The sequence below is a fragment of the Malurus melanocephalus genome, unplaced genomic scaffold (genome assembly GCF_030028575.1).
Source record: "Malurus melanocephalus ecotype Western Australia unplaced genomic scaffold, MMel_1.1 scaffold_28, whole genome shotgun sequence".
Classification (NCBI taxonomy): Eukaryota; Metazoa; Chordata; class Aves; order Passeriformes; family Maluridae; genus Malurus; species Malurus melanocephalus.
The window spans coordinates 1,999,175-2,016,980 of record NW_026623260.1 but is presented as its reverse complement, the minus strand read 5'-3'; the positions used below and the strand labels follow the sequence as shown (position 1 = coordinate 2,016,980).

Genomic DNA, 17,806 nt, shown 5'->3' with positions numbered 1-17,806 from the left:
GCTTAGATATGTTTGTTAATGTCTTACCAAGGGAAAAGAGGGACTCGGTAAAGCCTTTATAAGTTATAACAAACTACAGTTATCCTTGGGTGTCCATTTGCATTGGACCTCATGTCATGTGCAATTAGGGCACCTGCCTGGGAARTGGGATTGTATTCAAATGTTTAAAAGTTTCTAACAAATGGCTTCAGTCCTCCCAGTGTCAGCTTTCTATSGCCGCAGAATCAAAATAGGCTTCAGTTTGAGCAGCAAGTGTTGTAGGCCGGCCTTCATCCAGTGTGGTGGTTGTCACAGAAGGACTATTGGGGCGGTAGCTGTATGCTCCTCCAGTTTGTGTTCCTTCTAAATCCATACAGCATTAGAATCATTTTTTCACCTGTGAGGTCCTGGCCTCAGAATCTAAATAAATACTTTTTAGGTCTCCTACCTCAATAGCAGGTTTTTGTGATTACAGTGCCTTTTTGAGTCTGGTAACTACCTGASAGAAAGCTCCAAACAGAGAAGGAAAACTCAGTTGGCACTTGTCTGTGCAATTTCATGAAAATGAAACTTTACAACAAAACTATTAAAATCTGTGTTTGATTCTTGTAGAAACTGAARCATGGAGAAGCACCTTCTCTAATATTATAAAGATAGTAGCAGAGCTGATGACAAACCTTAAAAATCTTGCTCTAGAWTCTCACCTAGTAGCCAGCTGTGCCCTCTTTTTCAGATAAAATATGATGAGACATGCAGGAAAGCTTCAAGAAGCAAGGAGACTTTCCTTTTTTCCATGTCAGGAGATTCAGGCTGCATTTAAGGTTATACTGATAAGAGCGCATAAACTGCTCTACTCAAATGCAAGCAAAAGCATTTGGGCTGAACACTAAATGTGTAACTTCTCCCAAGAGAATATGTGGGAAATGGAAGATGTCACTGGCATATTTAGGCCTTCTGGAAGAGTGGTCTAGTAACTAGAATCATCTTTGCTATTGCTGTGTAGACGAGAAGAATTCATTCATTTTACCCTGGCCAGCCAAAGCAAACTTCAGYTTGGATGCAAGAGCAGTCTGTGGTAAGAGTATAGGGAATCTTTGCTGTAATGAAATTTTTAATCTTTCTCCCATTTAGCAAGGGCTCAATTCCGTGCAYTTCTCTGCCATGTTTCTAGTGTCAGTGTCCCTCTCTAAAGGGAATGTGTCYGTGMATSTGAGCATCCTTCCCAGCCTCTCAATCTTTGAATTTAGCCTTCCTGTGTTTGGGTTGCAATCTTCTGCTGGTCACTTCTACCTGCTGTAAGCTTCCAGGTGGGCAAGATKTATAAATTTTCATGTTTCTCAAGTGCTTATTCTGTGCCTTATGCCCCTTATAGAGGGCTCCTGAGCCCCAGAGCATTTGTATCCCTTACCTCAACCCTTGTCTAAAGTGGTAATCCTGGTAATCCCTCCATTGCTGAAGCATGGTAATTTGGACTGGTCTGATGGAATCGCTCGGCCACTCCTTAATGTTTATASCTCTCTTCTTTGACAGCAAGTACATATTCATAAGGTAATACTTGACCTAAAAATGCTAACAAAATCTGTTTGCATAGTGTTAGAATAATCACATGGGCTGCACGTGATTCTTTCTCTGTAGTTTGTGTCTGCTTATAGAATTTGAAGGATTCTGTGGTTAACAAATGTCTTTTAGGTGTTGTCCTGTGCAGTAATATCATTAGTTGACTCTAGTGAGCAAGAAAAACAGATTAGAATAGTATGTGATTTAAAAAGATAAAAATTCTTACCTTGCCTACAGAAGCCAGCATGACCTGCCGTGTAATTGATGCCCAATGTCATGAGTATTTGAAGTTCACATAATGTTTCAAGGAACAACATTTTCTTCATTTTGGAACACAAAGTAATCAATGGGATTTGACAAAGTAAAAATCATTTTAACTGAAAAAAGAAGTGAGGATAGCCATTAAAATTTCTCATTGTTGATTGTACAATTTTGTTAGCTTGARTGCATACAAATATCTAAGAATCTAATTTTTATGCTCAAACTGCCGGAATGTGCCGGCAAGGAGCACAATCAACTAAACATTGGTGGTWGATTTATGTAACACCAACAGCCACTCTAACCAGGAAAAGATTTTCTGTGGGAAGTGGAATTCTCTCCATTTTACAGTATTATGTATCATACTTGGGGGATGAAAAAGGATGTCTAATACTCACTTCCTAGAGGAAGGAGAAGGAAAAAGCAAAACAAAAAATGCAGTTGCAACACCATGAAAATTAGCAGAGGGAGTACGGGAGCAGGTAGAACACCTGAAACTACCCAATTTTTTAAGTAGACTGCGTTTCAAATTGACTTTAAAATTCAGGTTTTGTAGATCTTAGGCATTGGTTGCTCTGCAGTTCAGTTTTGTAGTGGTCTGTGAGCTATGGTTTTGAAAATTCCAGGCTTTAAGATAGTAATCCAATAAATTTTTAATTTTTTTCCCTCAAGGGTCTGCAGTTTTGCTAGAACTGCAGCCTACTTCTTGGACACTCAGGTCAAACTTGAGCCTTAAGCACACAATAGTTGATTGACRTGATTTTAATAGCATTTTAGAATACAGTTGTTAAGTCAGGGGCAGTGAGATGTTTCTAAAGGAAAAAAGGAGCACAGGTCTCAATGGCTCTAAACAGCTCCTGTCTCCGCGTGTCGTCTCCAACACGCGGCGGTGAAACGCATTATCGAGTAGTGCCCGGAAAGTGGCTAACTGCGTTTGACACACGCCAACTCCCTGCCTCCACACTGGATAATTGCATTGTCAACTGTTCAGCAAAGTGGCAGGTGACACTGCAGCCGGATTGATTGTCCTACTATGGAGGCTCCCAAGACTGTCAGCCACCCAATCGATAGAGTTTACACAAGACACTGTGACTGCATCTGTAACTAATTTCAGTTTGAGCCTCGCAAGATGTGGCTGTCCCTGTTTCCTGGCCTCTCTTCTTTGCTTGCATCTTGTCCCTGGACGAGGAAGTTGTTTTTCCACTGAAAGCCCGGTTTTATTTCTTGTTTTGGAGCTGGAAGTGAGGAAATCAATGGCATGTTTTGTGGTTTCAGAGTTGAGGGCATTACAGCACATGGCTAACTAGCAGCTCCAGTTTTGCAATCAATAGACTGATCAATTGATTAAATTAGCACTGATTTTTCTTTCTTCTTTCCARCCTAGAAAAGAATTAGTTTGGGAGGAAGAGCACATGTGTTTGGCYGATGAAATTTAGCCCTTGGTTTTTCCAGTCCTTGGTTGCCTTTCCCCCATGAATACAATCTCTGTGCTCATCATTATTTAAAGCAAACTGCATCGAGCTCCACCACTGGCAGCAGCCCGATGTAAGCCAGGGTGTCACTTTCAGCTGTTCACCAGCCTTGCTGCTTCATGCTCTGCTGCCTTAGAAAAGTCATCCTASGAGCTCTGCTGTGCTGCTTTATTATTGGCAAAGTTGCGACATTCCTGTGATCCCTGTCAGTGGTGCTTATTGATCCAGTGATGTGAATCTGCTTAGTGATTCAAGATTACTTTAATTCTCCCTCTTCCTTTTTTGTTTGTTTCCACCCTCTCCCCAGGGGAACAAAAGCTTTCAGATCCACCTTTCCCTAACTGTGGAAAACGAGTTGTAGCTGCAGAGACCATGGCTGTTGCTGCTGCTTTTTACTTCAGCTCTGGATTTTGAAGAGCAGCCTTTGAGATAGGCATGAGGCTGTTCTCACCTTTGTCCATCACGCCAGCACGAGGCTCTAGGAGGCAGCCATGAACAGCCAAAGCAGATCAGACCTTTGGTCCAAGTCTATTTTCCCCTCTGCAGCCATAGTCTGTATCTGATGGGTTACAGGAGACATAAAAGACATCTCTGGAATTCTCGTCTATGCTGCAAGGGGTGGGAAGCCTCTTCCTGAGTCTTGCAGCTGCTGGTTCTTACCCTGTATGGCAGCGCTTGCCTGCCCTTTGTTCAGCGTGCTGTTGCAAAATTATGTTAATGGTCGTAAAATTATATGGCCCCTTTCTTTAAAGGCAGCTGTTTCTGTGATCTGTTACCAAAGATCCCTGTAAGCATTCACACTGGTAAGCAGTCAGGTCTCTGACAGCCCATTTGTGCCTCTGTGGGAGCTAATAGATGGCATCAGATGGATGCATCTGCTGTTTCAGGTGTGTGCTGTAACARCACAGTTGGGTTTCAGTTTTCCAGGTAAATCACCGTTTAGCTTTAAATGGATCTGGCTCCAGAGAAATGAAACCCTTGTTTTGTAAGCAGCTTTTCTTGGCTTCTGAATGTCATTTTTTTTCTGCAACAGACTGGGAATGTCACCAGAACTATTCTATCATTGTCAGTCCTAGGAAAAAGTGGGGGAACAATTTTGGTGTCCAAAAATAATGCTGGGGAGGCATTATGGATCTGTAGAAAGACCTGTGTACAACRTAGCCTCATCTCTGCCTTCCTCTCATTTTCAAGAATTTTTACTGGCCTTCTCCTTCYAAGATGCCTCTTACTATAAAATGGCATCCATGCCACCTTGTCCTCTTTGTACTGGTTTGGGATACTTCAGCAGATGATGAAATAAACCCAGTTTAGGGCCACTCTCAGAAGTATGTGAGGCCTGGCCGTGAGTCTGCATAAACTACTTTTATTGCCTTCATTGTTTTTACTCTCCAAGAAGCCAACGAGTGACATTTCAATAAGAAAATAGAGTGAACGTGCTGGAAAGGGAGGTTGTATAGAAGGGGGTCACTGYAAGGAGTGTAATTAGCAAAGGCTGCAGTTCTGGAGATTTATGGGAGGCTTTTCTTCTTCTTTGTTGAATACATGTATACTACCTGCAAGCAGAATGAATGCCTTTTCCCAGCCAAAATAGGCCCCAGTAGAGCTCTGTGCCYCTGAGATGGATTTGAATTTAGGCCCATTTACAGAATTTACACAAAATTCTGGATTTCTAGAATATTTGCAGTATAGATTTCACACTCCCCCACACACACACACCCGTTCCCCGTGGGCCAAACTGGAGAAATGTACGTTTTCCAGATGAGTTTGATCCTCTACATGAGCAGCATCCAGTAGGCTGAATTCACAGTGGTGGTGCAAATAATACTGACATATTAGTTTTCTTCTCTGGCTTTCTTTGGAGTGATAATTAAATATAAACTTATAATTTTAAATATGTACAGAACAGCTGGTCACCAAAACTGTTCTGCCTAGTTAGGAGTTGAGGAGCAGAGGTGGGGCACTGTAGGTCTGTGTTTTCCTGCCTGTGCTCATGAAATTAATCTGGGATCGTTTGGGTCTGCAGTGGTCTGGTTGTGTTAACCATTCTAGCTCCGAGATTGCCAGTCTTCATGTGAGCTCATGCCTGTGCAGGAGCCAGCAGTGCTGTCAGCACCTGAAGCAGCATATGTTGTCACTTCGACCATCTGCCACTGAATGCGATGGAGARAAGGAGGGATGTGAATATGGAGTCCTTTTATCTGTTCTGCAAATCTGCTTATGTATCATGTTAATGATTCTTGATCCTAGCCTGGGCCACCATTCACTCAAGAGTTGTTCAGGTGGCCACTCTTGGGAGGATTGCACAAAGGAAGTGAGATGTGAGAAGCAGAGCAGAAGTCAGAGAGGATGCTGAGGCATATGGGACAACTTAGGAGGAAGAAAAGTGCTATGGTGACTTACCAAAAGGGGAAGGAAAGGATTTCTGGTGAGATTTGTCTACAGACATTAACAGGTACATGGAAGGAGTCAGAAGTGTTTTCTCCCTCAAGCTCAGGTGATTCCTGTAGCCTGCTAGTGCTTGAAGCTGGCAGCAGTTCAGAGGCATGCAAATTTTTCCTGCTTTTCCAACCTTTGAGTCAGTATTTCAGAAACACTGTTGCTTGTGTGGAGTACCTAATTTTTTCAGAAAGTACCTTGAATTGGTGCTCAGGCAGACTGCTCTGAGGCCAGCCCAAGCAAAGAAAGCTGTGTACACAGTGCTMGGTAAGTGATGTTGATAGGTACATTCTGATTGATGGGCGAGTTTGTCTCCCGAACTGTCACAGGGTTTATAGAGGTGCCACTCAATACCAGTGCTGGAATTGCTTGTCAGAGCACCTGGCTACAAGAGCAATGGGGATTGGAGACAGAGCTGTAACTTTGTTTTTTCTCTGTGTAATGGCCCCAGTGTCTGACCTGCCTRCTCACTCCTGTTTGTCTGGTCCTTAAGGAGGCAGCTGGGATTAAGACAGTCAGAGAATTGTGCTGCTTTAGCATCAGAAGGCTAATTGTATTGGGGCTGGCAGCATATGACAAGGGGTTGCCTCATACCAAATGCACAGCAAGAGCAAAAAATTCTCAACAAGGAACAGGAAAGGTACAGAAGAATCTGCACTGGGTTTGTTCTTAATTCATCTAAAAGCAGCATTTTCAAATTCACATGTGGAATTACATTCCTCAGGCCTTGGGTGAGCTCCTAAGAGTCACAGCTGCTTCTGTGTATAACATATCATGTGTCTTACGAATTCCTAGATCGAACTCACAAGTTAACATTCAGTTGTTGGCTTTCACTTTGTTGACATGTGGGGATAGAGTTCTGGTCCCAAGCATTGACCTCTGGATAGCACASTGGCTTTAAGAGGTCTGCTCTAGGCAGTGTTGCTGATGGCTGTGAATTACTGTGTGACCTTAAGAAGCAGAACCTTGCTGGAGGAACCCTTCCCTGTTCCCAGTGCACACTATTGAATTGCAAATCACCCAAGTGGAGTGGTAGGGGGTCTTCTGGAAGCTCCTGTCCTCTGTGCTCCATTTCACATTTTCCTTTCTTCTGGATGGCAGTGTACACCACCAGCAGGAGCTGCAGGTTGTGAGCCCTCTTTACATTTGGGCTGGGTTAGCGAGAAGCAGGTGTGATCCTTTTGGGCCTTCCTTGCATTTAGTGGTCTTCTTAATCCATTTATAACAGCACTTGTCCAGAAATCTGGTTTGAATGAGCCTGAGATGAATGAATAATGTCAAGCAGTTCAGACGTCAAATATTTGAACAGCTGYGTGGGTGTTTTCACTGGCTTTGTGCATGGAAGCAACCCCAGGAAGTTAGACAAGGAGGGTCAGGTTGAAATTGTGGCACCAAACCCTATCCCACTGGAACTGGCCTCAAAATCCATCCCTGCTGCCCAGGACTTGTTGCAGGCCATGTGGTTCATTCCCCAGGTGATGCTGGGCCAAGCTTTGCACCCTGTTCTTTAGTGTTTTCCAGTGTACAGGAGCAGTACTGGAATTTATGGATCTTTTGATTAGCATCAGAAACATATTTTGTGGCTTTCATTTTTCCTTTTTATCTAAAACTGCTTCTGAAGTCCTAAAACTGATAGCACAACTTACATTCACAGTATTTTTTGGATTCATGGAGCTTACTTTGTTTAGCATACAATTTCTAAATCATTGTTTTTTACCATGTTGCAATGGACTGCACTTGATCACATTAAAAAAAAAATCCATATTAAGTGAAAAACAGAGTTGGATCACCTTATTGTGCCTTCCTTTATGCATCAGTCTGGAAGTCCTTATTTGATCAGAAAAGAAAATTTACTTTTCTCCTGCCCCTCATTTTGACCTATGAACTTTTCTGCTGTGCCATCCTCTCTGGCTGAAAGGCTCTCTCAGATCATCCCAGTGTGTATTTTCCATTATAACACATACTATCCAAACCCTTTCCTTTACCCTCCCTGCACAGGAAATATAGTAGCCTGCTGGCAATGCAGCTAGGCAATAGAGCTAGATTCAGCCAAAGCTCTGGAATATTTTCCTTCCAGATTTAAAAGGGATTTTCTTAAGTACAGAGGTCTTGAGAGCAAGGACACAAGGATTCTGAAGTCAAGGTGCCTTAATATTTGTAAACTGTATTGCAGTAAGCAGATCTTCTTGTCTTAAGCTCTAGCTATAAACCACCAGTTGGCTTGAGTGACTTGGAAACAAAATTGATGGAAAGGTGCATGTCTGCTGTGTGCTTGGCATCCTTGCAGAGACAATTACACAGGGAGTGGTCCCATTTACGTTCACTCTTGGCCACCTTCCCCCTACCAAGGCACTTGCTCCAAGTATTCATTGTCTGGCTAATGTTCAGATCACCTCCTGGGACTGGCCAAGTCACAGCTCCAGCTTTGCATGATTTGTGTCTCCCACAGCTACAAGAAAAATGAAGACCTGTGTGTCCAAAGTTTATGGCCTTTGAGAAGTGATGGGCTAAAGTAATGCCAGGTGCAGGGGATGGTGTTACTGCAGGTTAAATGCCATGCCTATAAATTACCACCCCATCGCCCACTCTTGACTTTTAAAGCAGCTTTGAAAGACTATCCAGCTTCTTTGACAGGTCTCTCTTACCCCTCTAAATCTTCTCCCAAACATTGTGATGAACTGAATGAGTCAAGATTTACTGGATGAGCCATTGCAGCAAGAAGAGGCAGCTGGTGACACATGTTGGCTGGCAGTGTKCAGGCAGTATATGAAATACTCTGAAAAGGGTCTGCTGGAAAAGGGCTGCCCCAGTGACACCATGGGGCTGACCTACAGGCATGGCTCCCACTTGCCACAGACAYGGACACTGCATTCATTGTTGGTGCTAGTTGTGACACCTCTGCTGAAAATTAAGGCTGGCAATTATCTTGAAGTAAGAGGTAGTTTATGCTTCTAGGGAAAGGTTAGTCTTGAAATCATTGTCATGCTACAATTGTCACTCGTTAAGGACCTTCTTGATATTCAGGGAGGAGAAATATCAAATCCATATAAACAAATTTTATTGGGGATTTAATGAATCAGTTAGAGCATCCATTCCTAGAGAGCGACAGTAAAGAACTGTGTCTGCATGGTATCCTTGGAAATTACACCTTTACTTTGCCCTGCTCTCTGCACAGATGCAGACTGTTAGATATATAGTTCATTCTTCTGGGCTTGCATTAAGTGTACTGGTGAGAACCCAGTGGGGTGAACAGATTTGGACATCTGTAGCCCTGAAAAGCTCTCCTAATGCTTTGGAATGTCCTCATTCTTCAGACATGTATATAGTAGTCAGTGTTTCCACAGTAATTTTAGCCTGTATTCTGCATTTAGAACCACAATCACAGTACTGGAACATACCCCCTTGGGGCATTGGTACAAGGCAATATCTGCCTTACTCTTYCAATGTTTGCAGTTAAGGTTGCTCCCTGGTCTACCATGGACTTAGGTCACCAGCCCTCTGGATGTGCCAGGTCCTTCATGCTCCAGCAGGTACCTCTGTCTGAGCCAGGTGTCCAGCTCTGCTGTCTGGGCAGGGGTGCTGAGTGAAGGAGCACAGAGGTAGCTGCAGTGAGCACATTTCTGTCTGCACAGCTTATGTACCCAAACAGCTTAGATCTGCTRCAGAAATGAGCACAAATAGGGACTTTGCAACATGCTAGAGTTCAGGAGGTCTTTGCTTAATTTCATATTCAGTGTTAGCTCTCATAAAGAGTAAATATGCCTTCTGTAGTTTCCTTTCTATTAATAAACCCTGGGCRGCAAATACCATATGAAGATTCATCTTTGTAGGTGTTTGTGCAGATTCAATTAAAAGAAGCCTGGTTTCAGTTTACAAAATGCTTGGGACTGAAATAAATGTACTGATTGTTAGAAAGTGGCAATTGTTGCACAGTCAGCCTCAGATGGAACTGTAAGTGCTTGCTTCTGCTGGAGTTGAGACTGGATGTGTGCCTGACMCACCTGTGCTGGAAGAACAGAACTCTTGATGAGTTGCATTGCAATTTGCTCATATAAGTGCTTTTAAGGAACTATTAATGACAGAAGTATGATTTTTCCCCCCCCTCACAGAAACAGGTTTGCCATTCTTAAATGCTTTAAATTTTAAAAATTTAAGGCATAACTAAATGCTTTTTAAAATGGAAAAGATATTTCTAATTTTATTTTAGCCTCTTCCTGCCCTCTGCATCTAAATTAAGGAGTGATTCAGAATGTCCTTGTGGCCTTCTCTTAGCTGCTAGTGGGGTAGATTTTGCATTAACTACTTCTGTGAAAAAATAGTCTTTCCTATTTTGCTTCATTGTTTTTTCTGCCTTTGAGAGAGATCCTTACAGTGCCTTCAATTTTAAAATAATTCATGTGGAGAGCTAAAAGTCAAGAATGTTCCATTTTCAGTGTTTGGGGGGCATATAGAGCGTAAAACGTAGGAAGTTAGAGCATTTCTGTRAGTGTTCTTGTGCAGTCTTTGGAGAGGGCACCTTTTATGAGGCTGTTAAGAGTAAAGGACAGCCTGCAAACTGGCTGTAGCACCTTTCTTGGGAGATCTCCTACACTTAGCTCCAATTCAAATGCTCACCCATGTGTTTTATTTTCTTTCAGGTTCTGGGTTTATCATGTGCAGCGGGAAGGAGAATCCAGACAGTGACGCTGACCTGGATGTGGATGGAGACGACACACTCGAATACGGGAAACCACAGTATCGTTTTTGAAAGGCTCTTACTGAGAGGGAACCCAGAGGTGCATCTGATCTGCCCTGGAAAGTGGTGGATAATATGTGTCCAGCCCTACTGGAAATGTCACAGCCTTCTCCAGTTATCRTGTTATTGGAACTAGGAGGGATTCCCAGTTACTCCCTTTGAGATTCTACTGTTGATGCAGCACTACTTCAGATGTGGCTGAAGTCTATAGGAGACATTACAAGGGATCAGTTACTGTTTCTCTATTCTGTTTSATAAGCAAATCTGTTGCCTCCATCCCGGTTTATTCCATATGGATAGCTTTTCCTGCTTCATGGGTAGGAATTGAGTTTATTTTCCACAAGACACCCTTTTGTTTTCAAGGGTTTTATGCATTAAGTGCTATCGCCTTCCACTCTTGAGAGATTTGACTTCATTTCCCTTTCATTAGACAGTTCATGGGCAGAACTATCATTAAAGGCAGGTTTGGGGAACTTTCTGGGAGCCAGACTCTTTGAGCACAGCTGTGGGAGAGCTGTGGGTGGACTTCTGCCCTTCAGCAGCAGTAATAGGCATCAAGGAGGAATTCCTGCAAGGGCATTAGGCAGACACTGCCTTAGCTGTGATGAGGGGCAATGTATAGCTATAGAATGAGGTTTTATTTAAATCTGTACCAGCCTTTAAGATTGAAGCCCCAACCTTCACTGTTAAAAGAACTCTCTGCTTCAAACAGAATTCATGAAATTGTACAGGTTAGATTTGTGCAAGGGTTCAGGAACTGGTTTTCCCTTTCCAAGAGGCTGTAGCATCATTTTACTGTTTCTTTYCACCTAAAACAAAGCTTTAATCAGAGTTTAAAAGCAAGCTCCATCATGGATAGCAGCCCCTCTTTTTTTAAGGTGTTCCCAGTTGGAATAAATTTGTTTTATATTCCAGATGGTGTCCTAACTATCCCAAAAGCCTTTCCACTGTCTGCAGCAGGGCTGTTCGTTCCTTAACCCTTTGTGCTCAGGTACACAGAGGCAGACATCATCCCCTGCACTGGAGAAGAGCCAGGTGAAGCCAAAGAAAGGGAGGCGCTCCGAGGTGCTGTTTTAAAGTAAGCATCATGTCTTTCTAAATTACTGCATTTGTTACTTGTGGGGAGTCTAGTTTGTGGAAAATACCTGTTCACTTGAATACAAGGGTTGCAACAAGAGACTCACAAAGAAGCATAGTCCAGTARGTCTCAATTTCTACATGTGCAGCCTCAATAAAGCCTCTTTGCACAGTCTCCCTCTCTGAGCCACCCCATTGCCCAGCCAGTGCTGGACRGAGGGTGAATTCTGGCCGTGAGTAAACTGTGCTGTACTAAGGCCTGATACAGCATCTTGCTTCATGATGAAATGTGGCCTCTTAGCAGTACAGTGTGGTGCCATCAGAATCTTGGTTGGCACAKTAGGAGTCTGGCACCCCATGTGTGACTTCATTGCATCTGATTACATTAGTTGCAAGCTAATCCTTCTCTGGGTTGGGGCAGAATGTCTGCTCTGCCCACATACATATGTGGAGAATGTAGGCAGCCAGCATTCAGGGCACTCAGGGAAACATTCCAGGCAAATAAAATGAGTCTTAACAGGGAGCTAGGATTGCTTTCAAAGCCCTCTGCCCTGCATAAAACAGGGCTTAAATTACCCCTCTATCTCTTTCACTGAGTGATCCTGTGGGGTCAAGGTTGAAGTGATTGATAGAGCAGTGAAATGAAGTTTTCTTACTGCTTAGCCTGTCACAAATACTAGTTCAAAATTAGGTTTCACTCCATRGAAATGTGGCATTTGCCACACTGGATCCAGACCATTGGTCCATTCAATATTTGCTAACCATGCTAGTCCAACAGCAGAGCCTCAAAGTTGCTGAAGCTCCTTCACAGCCAGGACTCTGGCAGGAAGATACTGGGTTATCAATGGCCACGGACACATAGTTCTTGGTGAGAGAACTGAGGACCTGGGGCCAGGAAACTTAGTTCCTTCATGTGACTTGCACCTAACACATTGTTTTGCTGTTTGGGCAAGGTCCTTCCTTGCACATTTCCTGGATTTGTTTGCCCATCTCTACAGCATGAGAGGGGACGTTGCTTGTAAAAACACTTTGAAATTCTGTCAAGTTTCTTTAGATATGCAGTAGTCTCGCTGATGCCATTAAACATGAGCATGTTTTTTGACCAGCCATGCACTCACATTTTGAAGCTTAGACTGATGGATAGAAGTATTGATAGAGAAGTGGTGGGTGGAAGGGTTAGTTTTTCCTGAGCAGCAAAACTCTGTGTTCAACCTTTAGCATATTGTCCTTTTGTCTTTYAGTGGTGGCACACCCAGTACTCGAATAACACCGGAGTTTTCTAAATGGGCCAGTGACGGTGAGTGTTGAAATTRTAAATTGTTACTTTGTATACTACAAGAGAGCAATTAGATACTCCACGACTTCTGCTTGCCAGTACTTAGGCAAGGTAGTTGCTAAMGCTCTTGCAGAGTCATCAGATATGTTTGCACATAAAACCACACTACCTTTTTAAAACTTTACAGTACAATTAATTGTTGTTAATGGCAGCTGGAGAAGTTCCCAAAAATGCCACCTTAACTGGTATGGTTGATAAGAGAYAGGGGCTGGATTGACTTGATGTCGTGTAACTGAAAGGCAAACTGCTGTATTACAGAGGGAGCCAGCAGAGCCTGGCATTTAAACTACACAGGTGCACCTATTGTTGGGGTTTTCTCAACTGCTTTCTTATCTTCCCTTCTTTGAGAGGGTATGCTAGAGACTTGTATCTTTTGGGTGGATCTCGTCCTTGCAGGCCTTTTTATGGCAASAAAAGCCTGCAGCTCTGAAGCTTTCACCTTTGGAGTGAAAACTCTAGGATCTGTCTCACTTCATGATCTATAGTTGAGACTGCAGAGCACATGAGTTAATGTGAATATGTACCTTTGCATATGTTACTTGAAAGCTCATCATATTAAGAAGGAAGGGGGAAGTGTTAAACTCATTCAACTGCTGGGGGTTTTTATTCAATGCCAGCAGCACTGTAAGTGTAAGCAGCAACCTAGTGGAAATATGAGAATAATAAAACSTGGCGCTTTCCAGCTGTAGATGCCAAATCCATTTCCAGGGCTGGGCAGTGYTGCTCCAGCTCCCTTAGGAAGGAAACTGAAGCTCAGCGACCTGAAGAGACATGTCCCAATGATTTTGTTCCCTGTTCTATTCTTGTCATGCTTTGGGCATTTGATTCCCAGCCTTGAAAGTACCTATAAGACATAACTACTTGCCAGTGGGAGAGGGGGAAGGGAGTAGAACCAGTTTTGCCAAGGGCATGATGGTTAAATGGAGAACATAGGATATCTATCGCAGGCATTTTCTTCTGTGGGATAGGCAATCACATTTATTTTGTGTGATGTAGAAGCACTTGCTTGTAGGTATGATCAGCTTCAGTTACTACAGCCACAGAGGTGATGAGGAGGCAGCCCTGATGACACTTGCTATGAGCTGTTTTCTTCGTAACTTCTACCTGAATCCGTGGTGATGAACSTACATCCTGGGGCTGGTTCATCTCATCTCCAGCTGGTGTCTCACACCCTCTCCAGTGCTGGGAGCAGCCATGATGAGCAGACTGTTCTGTCATTCTAGTTACCTGGCTCATATTTTTCTGCTTGTATCTGAGGTGTATCAGCAAATAGGAGAGGCTGAGAGCAGGGTCTGGGCTGGGTGGATTTGCTCCAAACCCACCTTTCTGGAAGTAAACTTTCATGTGGCAGCTGCATCAACCCTTGTGAATTAAATCCTGGCTTGAACAATGGGTACGTTAAGTGAGGTTGAGGTCACTGTGTAGTGGGGAGGGACCAGTAGCTGTATTTTGAGCCCTGAATCATAGAAATACACTGTCCAGAGAGGGGTCTCTGCCAGACAGGGACACTTTGCATCAGTCASTTCTCTCTCTTACCAAGAACTGGCATGAAAATGACTCATTGGGGTCCTCTGAAACTGTGACTTGCTCAGACTATTTCACTGCAATGATCTAATGTTCTCTTWCTAATTTTTCTGTTCTTCCCTCAACAGAAATGCCCTCAACGAGTAATGGTGAAAGCAGTAAACAGGAGACCATGCAGAAGACCTGTAAGAACAGTGACATTGAAAAGTGAGTGTGAAGTGGGTAGCTTCCCTTTTTCTTGKTTTAGAAAACCATAGTATCCCATCTGGTGCTCCCAGCAGTAGTGTTAATCTGAAGGTAGGTATATTTGAAGATTTTACTACTGAGAAGGAAAGCTGAGCTCCAGCACAAAACCTGACCTTGGAGGACTCACCACTGCTGTGTTCACAAGGGGGTGGGGAGCTCTCCACAAGATACCTGTGTGGGCAGGTACCCAGTAACCAGGAATTGAGCACAGCTTCCAAAGGGCTTCTCCACTGCAAATTGCCTTGTTTTAAGTTATGCATATAGATATACCCATGCTTTCTTTCTGCATGTTCCACCTTTCATCTCTCCAACAAAAGGGAATTTCCTCCCAGCAGCGCTCTAAGTTGGCAGAAGTATCACAGAGGGAATTTCTTTTTCCTTAAGATGTCTGTATTGGGCCTCTCCATGGTTCCTAACAGAAATGTCTCAGTTTCTGAGTTTTTACCTGCAGCYTTATCAATGATTCAGAAGTTTAAGTCCCAGTGTTTGAATGTACAGTAGTGCGGGGTCTGCTGGACATCTCGTTTCCTGTCCCTTTCTGCTCACTGAATGTGCTGCACTCTACTCTGGAAAGAAATGGATGGGTTTATCTGCACTGTTCATCTAAGTAGCTACCTGTATTCTGAGCCTCCTGCACGCTGCTAGGGTGACTTTTTGCTTGGGCAGATTTGATGGTCCAAGCCTAAAACTACAGGCTCTTCTTCTGCGACAGACTGCGTTATCTGGGATGGGGCAGTATTTTAAGTTGATTATTGCCTGATATACAATGTTGCCTCAAGAGCAACTGAGAGACTAAACAACTTGAATGAGGTGGAAGCAATGATGTAAATGGTGGGTTAAATACTACATTTTGGGCTGAAGTCCATGGATAATTTGGGGTGGGGAAAAATCTGGTGGTGTAGCATTAAGCTGACTTCACAGAAAGTTGTCATTTTTCTAATGCAGTYTGTTCTCCTCCTGCTCCTGGTCCTGACTTTAGAGGTTGTGTCCCTGGCACATTTTGGGATCCCTGACATTTCAGGCAGTCTGGCAGAGCATATGTTCACAGTCAGAGTTAACTGGGGAAACTCCCTGCTGCAGGGGGAACTTTAACACTGCTTTGCCATCTTGGCACTTACCTTTCTACATGCCTTTTGTTAGCGTGTCCCAAATGTTGGCTGKCTGCCATTCGATGCTTCTCGGTCAGCAGACTTTGGCCAAGGACCACTGAGTCTGTGAGCTTGCAGGTCAGTGCAGAACCAGCTTTGTCCTTGGAGTGAGCCAGCCACTGCATGCTGTCTTGGTGGCAAGGACTCATCCCTTMTGCCCTAATCTGTCAGCCTCTGTCTCAGCTGCTGCTTGGCTTCCCTTTGGGCCTCGTGCCTGTCAGCCAAGCAGCCCTCCACCCTCCCAGATCCACTCCTATTGAAAATCTTTAAACTGTAGGAGCTGAAAGGATTTGACATTTTCCAGAACACTTGAGCTCAAGTGATAAAATTGACATAGCTTTAATAATCTGATCAAAGAGGCTTTAGCTAGCACCCTTTGAAGGGTCCCAGAATCCTTTCCAAACAACTCTTGTGCTAACGCTGCTGTGAAGTGYGGAGAGCGTGTATGTGTATGCATCTGTATGCACACACACCTTGCTCTGCAATAACCTTGCCTGCTAAAGCTTCCATTCTGCTAAAAGTCAGTAAAAATAGAAATTACAGGAAATTCCTTAAATGTCTTGTTCAGTCTTTCCAATAATGTTAATTTTTGAAAGTAGCAGAGGACCTTTTTATTTAAGATACTTTATTTCACTGAGGTTCAGAAAGCAAGATGGTGTTTCAGGTGGAGAATTCCTAGCTGCTGGGGTTTTTTTTCTCTCCTTTCCTTTGAGATTCATGTGTGATAAATAGTTTCTGTCCTGCCATTTAAGGAGTCTGAATGCTCTGTGTGCTTGTCTGTGTAGAAGGATTCTGTTAAATTAATTGATAACAGGGATCAGAGCTAGAAGCCTACAGAAAAGGAGGGGGAAGGGTTTCTCACTGTCTGGCTGCTTCCCACTCCACTGCTGAGCCATGATATATGGCGACCCAGCCCAACAGGCTAAATTGATTCATCTCTAGTTCCTGTTTCTTAATCTGGAGCTAAATTGGTTTCATTTTTCTTGTTTTGGGTGGTGCTTATAGGAAGTTTTTGGCAGCATCACTTTACTCCATTGTTTGTAACTTCAATTTTTGCCTTTAAATCTGAGCGTTATTGATTGGCATGTTAAACCTTGTGTAGCATCTGATTAGCATTTTTAAAATTGTCCAGAAGCACATGGCTTAGCACCTGTGTCAGCCATGCTCTCTGTTTAGAGCAGTAGCTAATAGAGTTAGCAGTGATCTGCCTATTGATCCTTCTCTCRTAAGAATGACGTTTTTTCCTCCCCTCTTCCAAAAATAAGTCCAGGCAAAGAGAGTAGTGTGTTTTTGTTTGGTTTTTAATCCATTAATACAGTACAGTGAGCAGTTCTCCTTTTGGCACGCAGATGAAATTCTTCACTTGAGCAAGTTAATTTAATCTAAACATGGGTTTCTGTGGGAGAGTCTCTTGCATGTAGAACAGATAGGTGGAGTTTGGGGTAAGTCTGTGTTKCTTCATTACTTGTGCTGTRYCAGATCATCAGTAACTTGGAYGTGTTGATCTYATGTGYGTAGTGTTGAACTTCAGGTGGCAGMTGSAGGTAGTAGGAGRCATGKTGCWGGTCCCAGCTCTCCTTCTCAGCACTGCAGAGTGTCTCAGGGCTGAGGTTTTCTAATGTCACCAATGTAAGGTATCTGGAGGACACCCTGGGGTGCTGAAGGCTCATAGGGAGAAGTGAAGGAGCATCACTCCATCTGAGCCCTGCCTGTCTGCTGAGACTCCAGCCACTGCCAAGACAAAGCTCAGCCAGTGCAACGCTCCTTTACGTCAGCTTGAGATGCAGCTTTGCTCAGAGAGAGCAGCTGGTCCCTAATTGCCCAGGCACCCTCCCTGGTGCCTCCACTGATGTCAGACTCTCAGCAGACACAGTGCTGCACACAGAGAGCTGCAAAAAGCACCTTCCCCACAAGAAGTCTTCCTCCCTGCCTTGTGAGGGTCTGGTGCCATTTTGAAACCGAGGTTCCCCGGGGTTAAAAGCCAGCATCTTAATTCAGAGTGCCAATGTTCAATTTTGCTTTCTGCCACCAGACTAGA

General features: G+C 43.6%; 1 protein-coding gene across 2 annotated transcripts in view; it reads left to right on the top strand.

Moving 5' to 3' along the window:
- LOC130589311 (E3 ubiquitin-protein ligase RNF220) overlaps nucleotides 1-17,806 on the top strand; it is a 55,943-nt gene that overhangs the window by 15,045 nt on the left and 23,092 nt on the right. For both annotated transcript variants that reach the window (XM_057390613.1, XM_057390612.1), the window contains exons 5-8: nucleotides 10,340-10,436; nucleotides 11,429-11,515; nucleotides 12,756-12,811; nucleotides 14,503-14,581. In XM_057390613.1, the coding sequence (XP_057246596.1) occupies nucleotides 10,340-10,436; nucleotides 11,429-11,515; nucleotides 12,756-12,811; nucleotides 14,503-14,581 (319 nt within the window). The remainder of the gene's footprint in view (nucleotides 1-10,339; nucleotides 10,437-11,428; nucleotides 11,516-12,755; nucleotides 12,812-14,502; nucleotides 14,582-17,806) is intronic.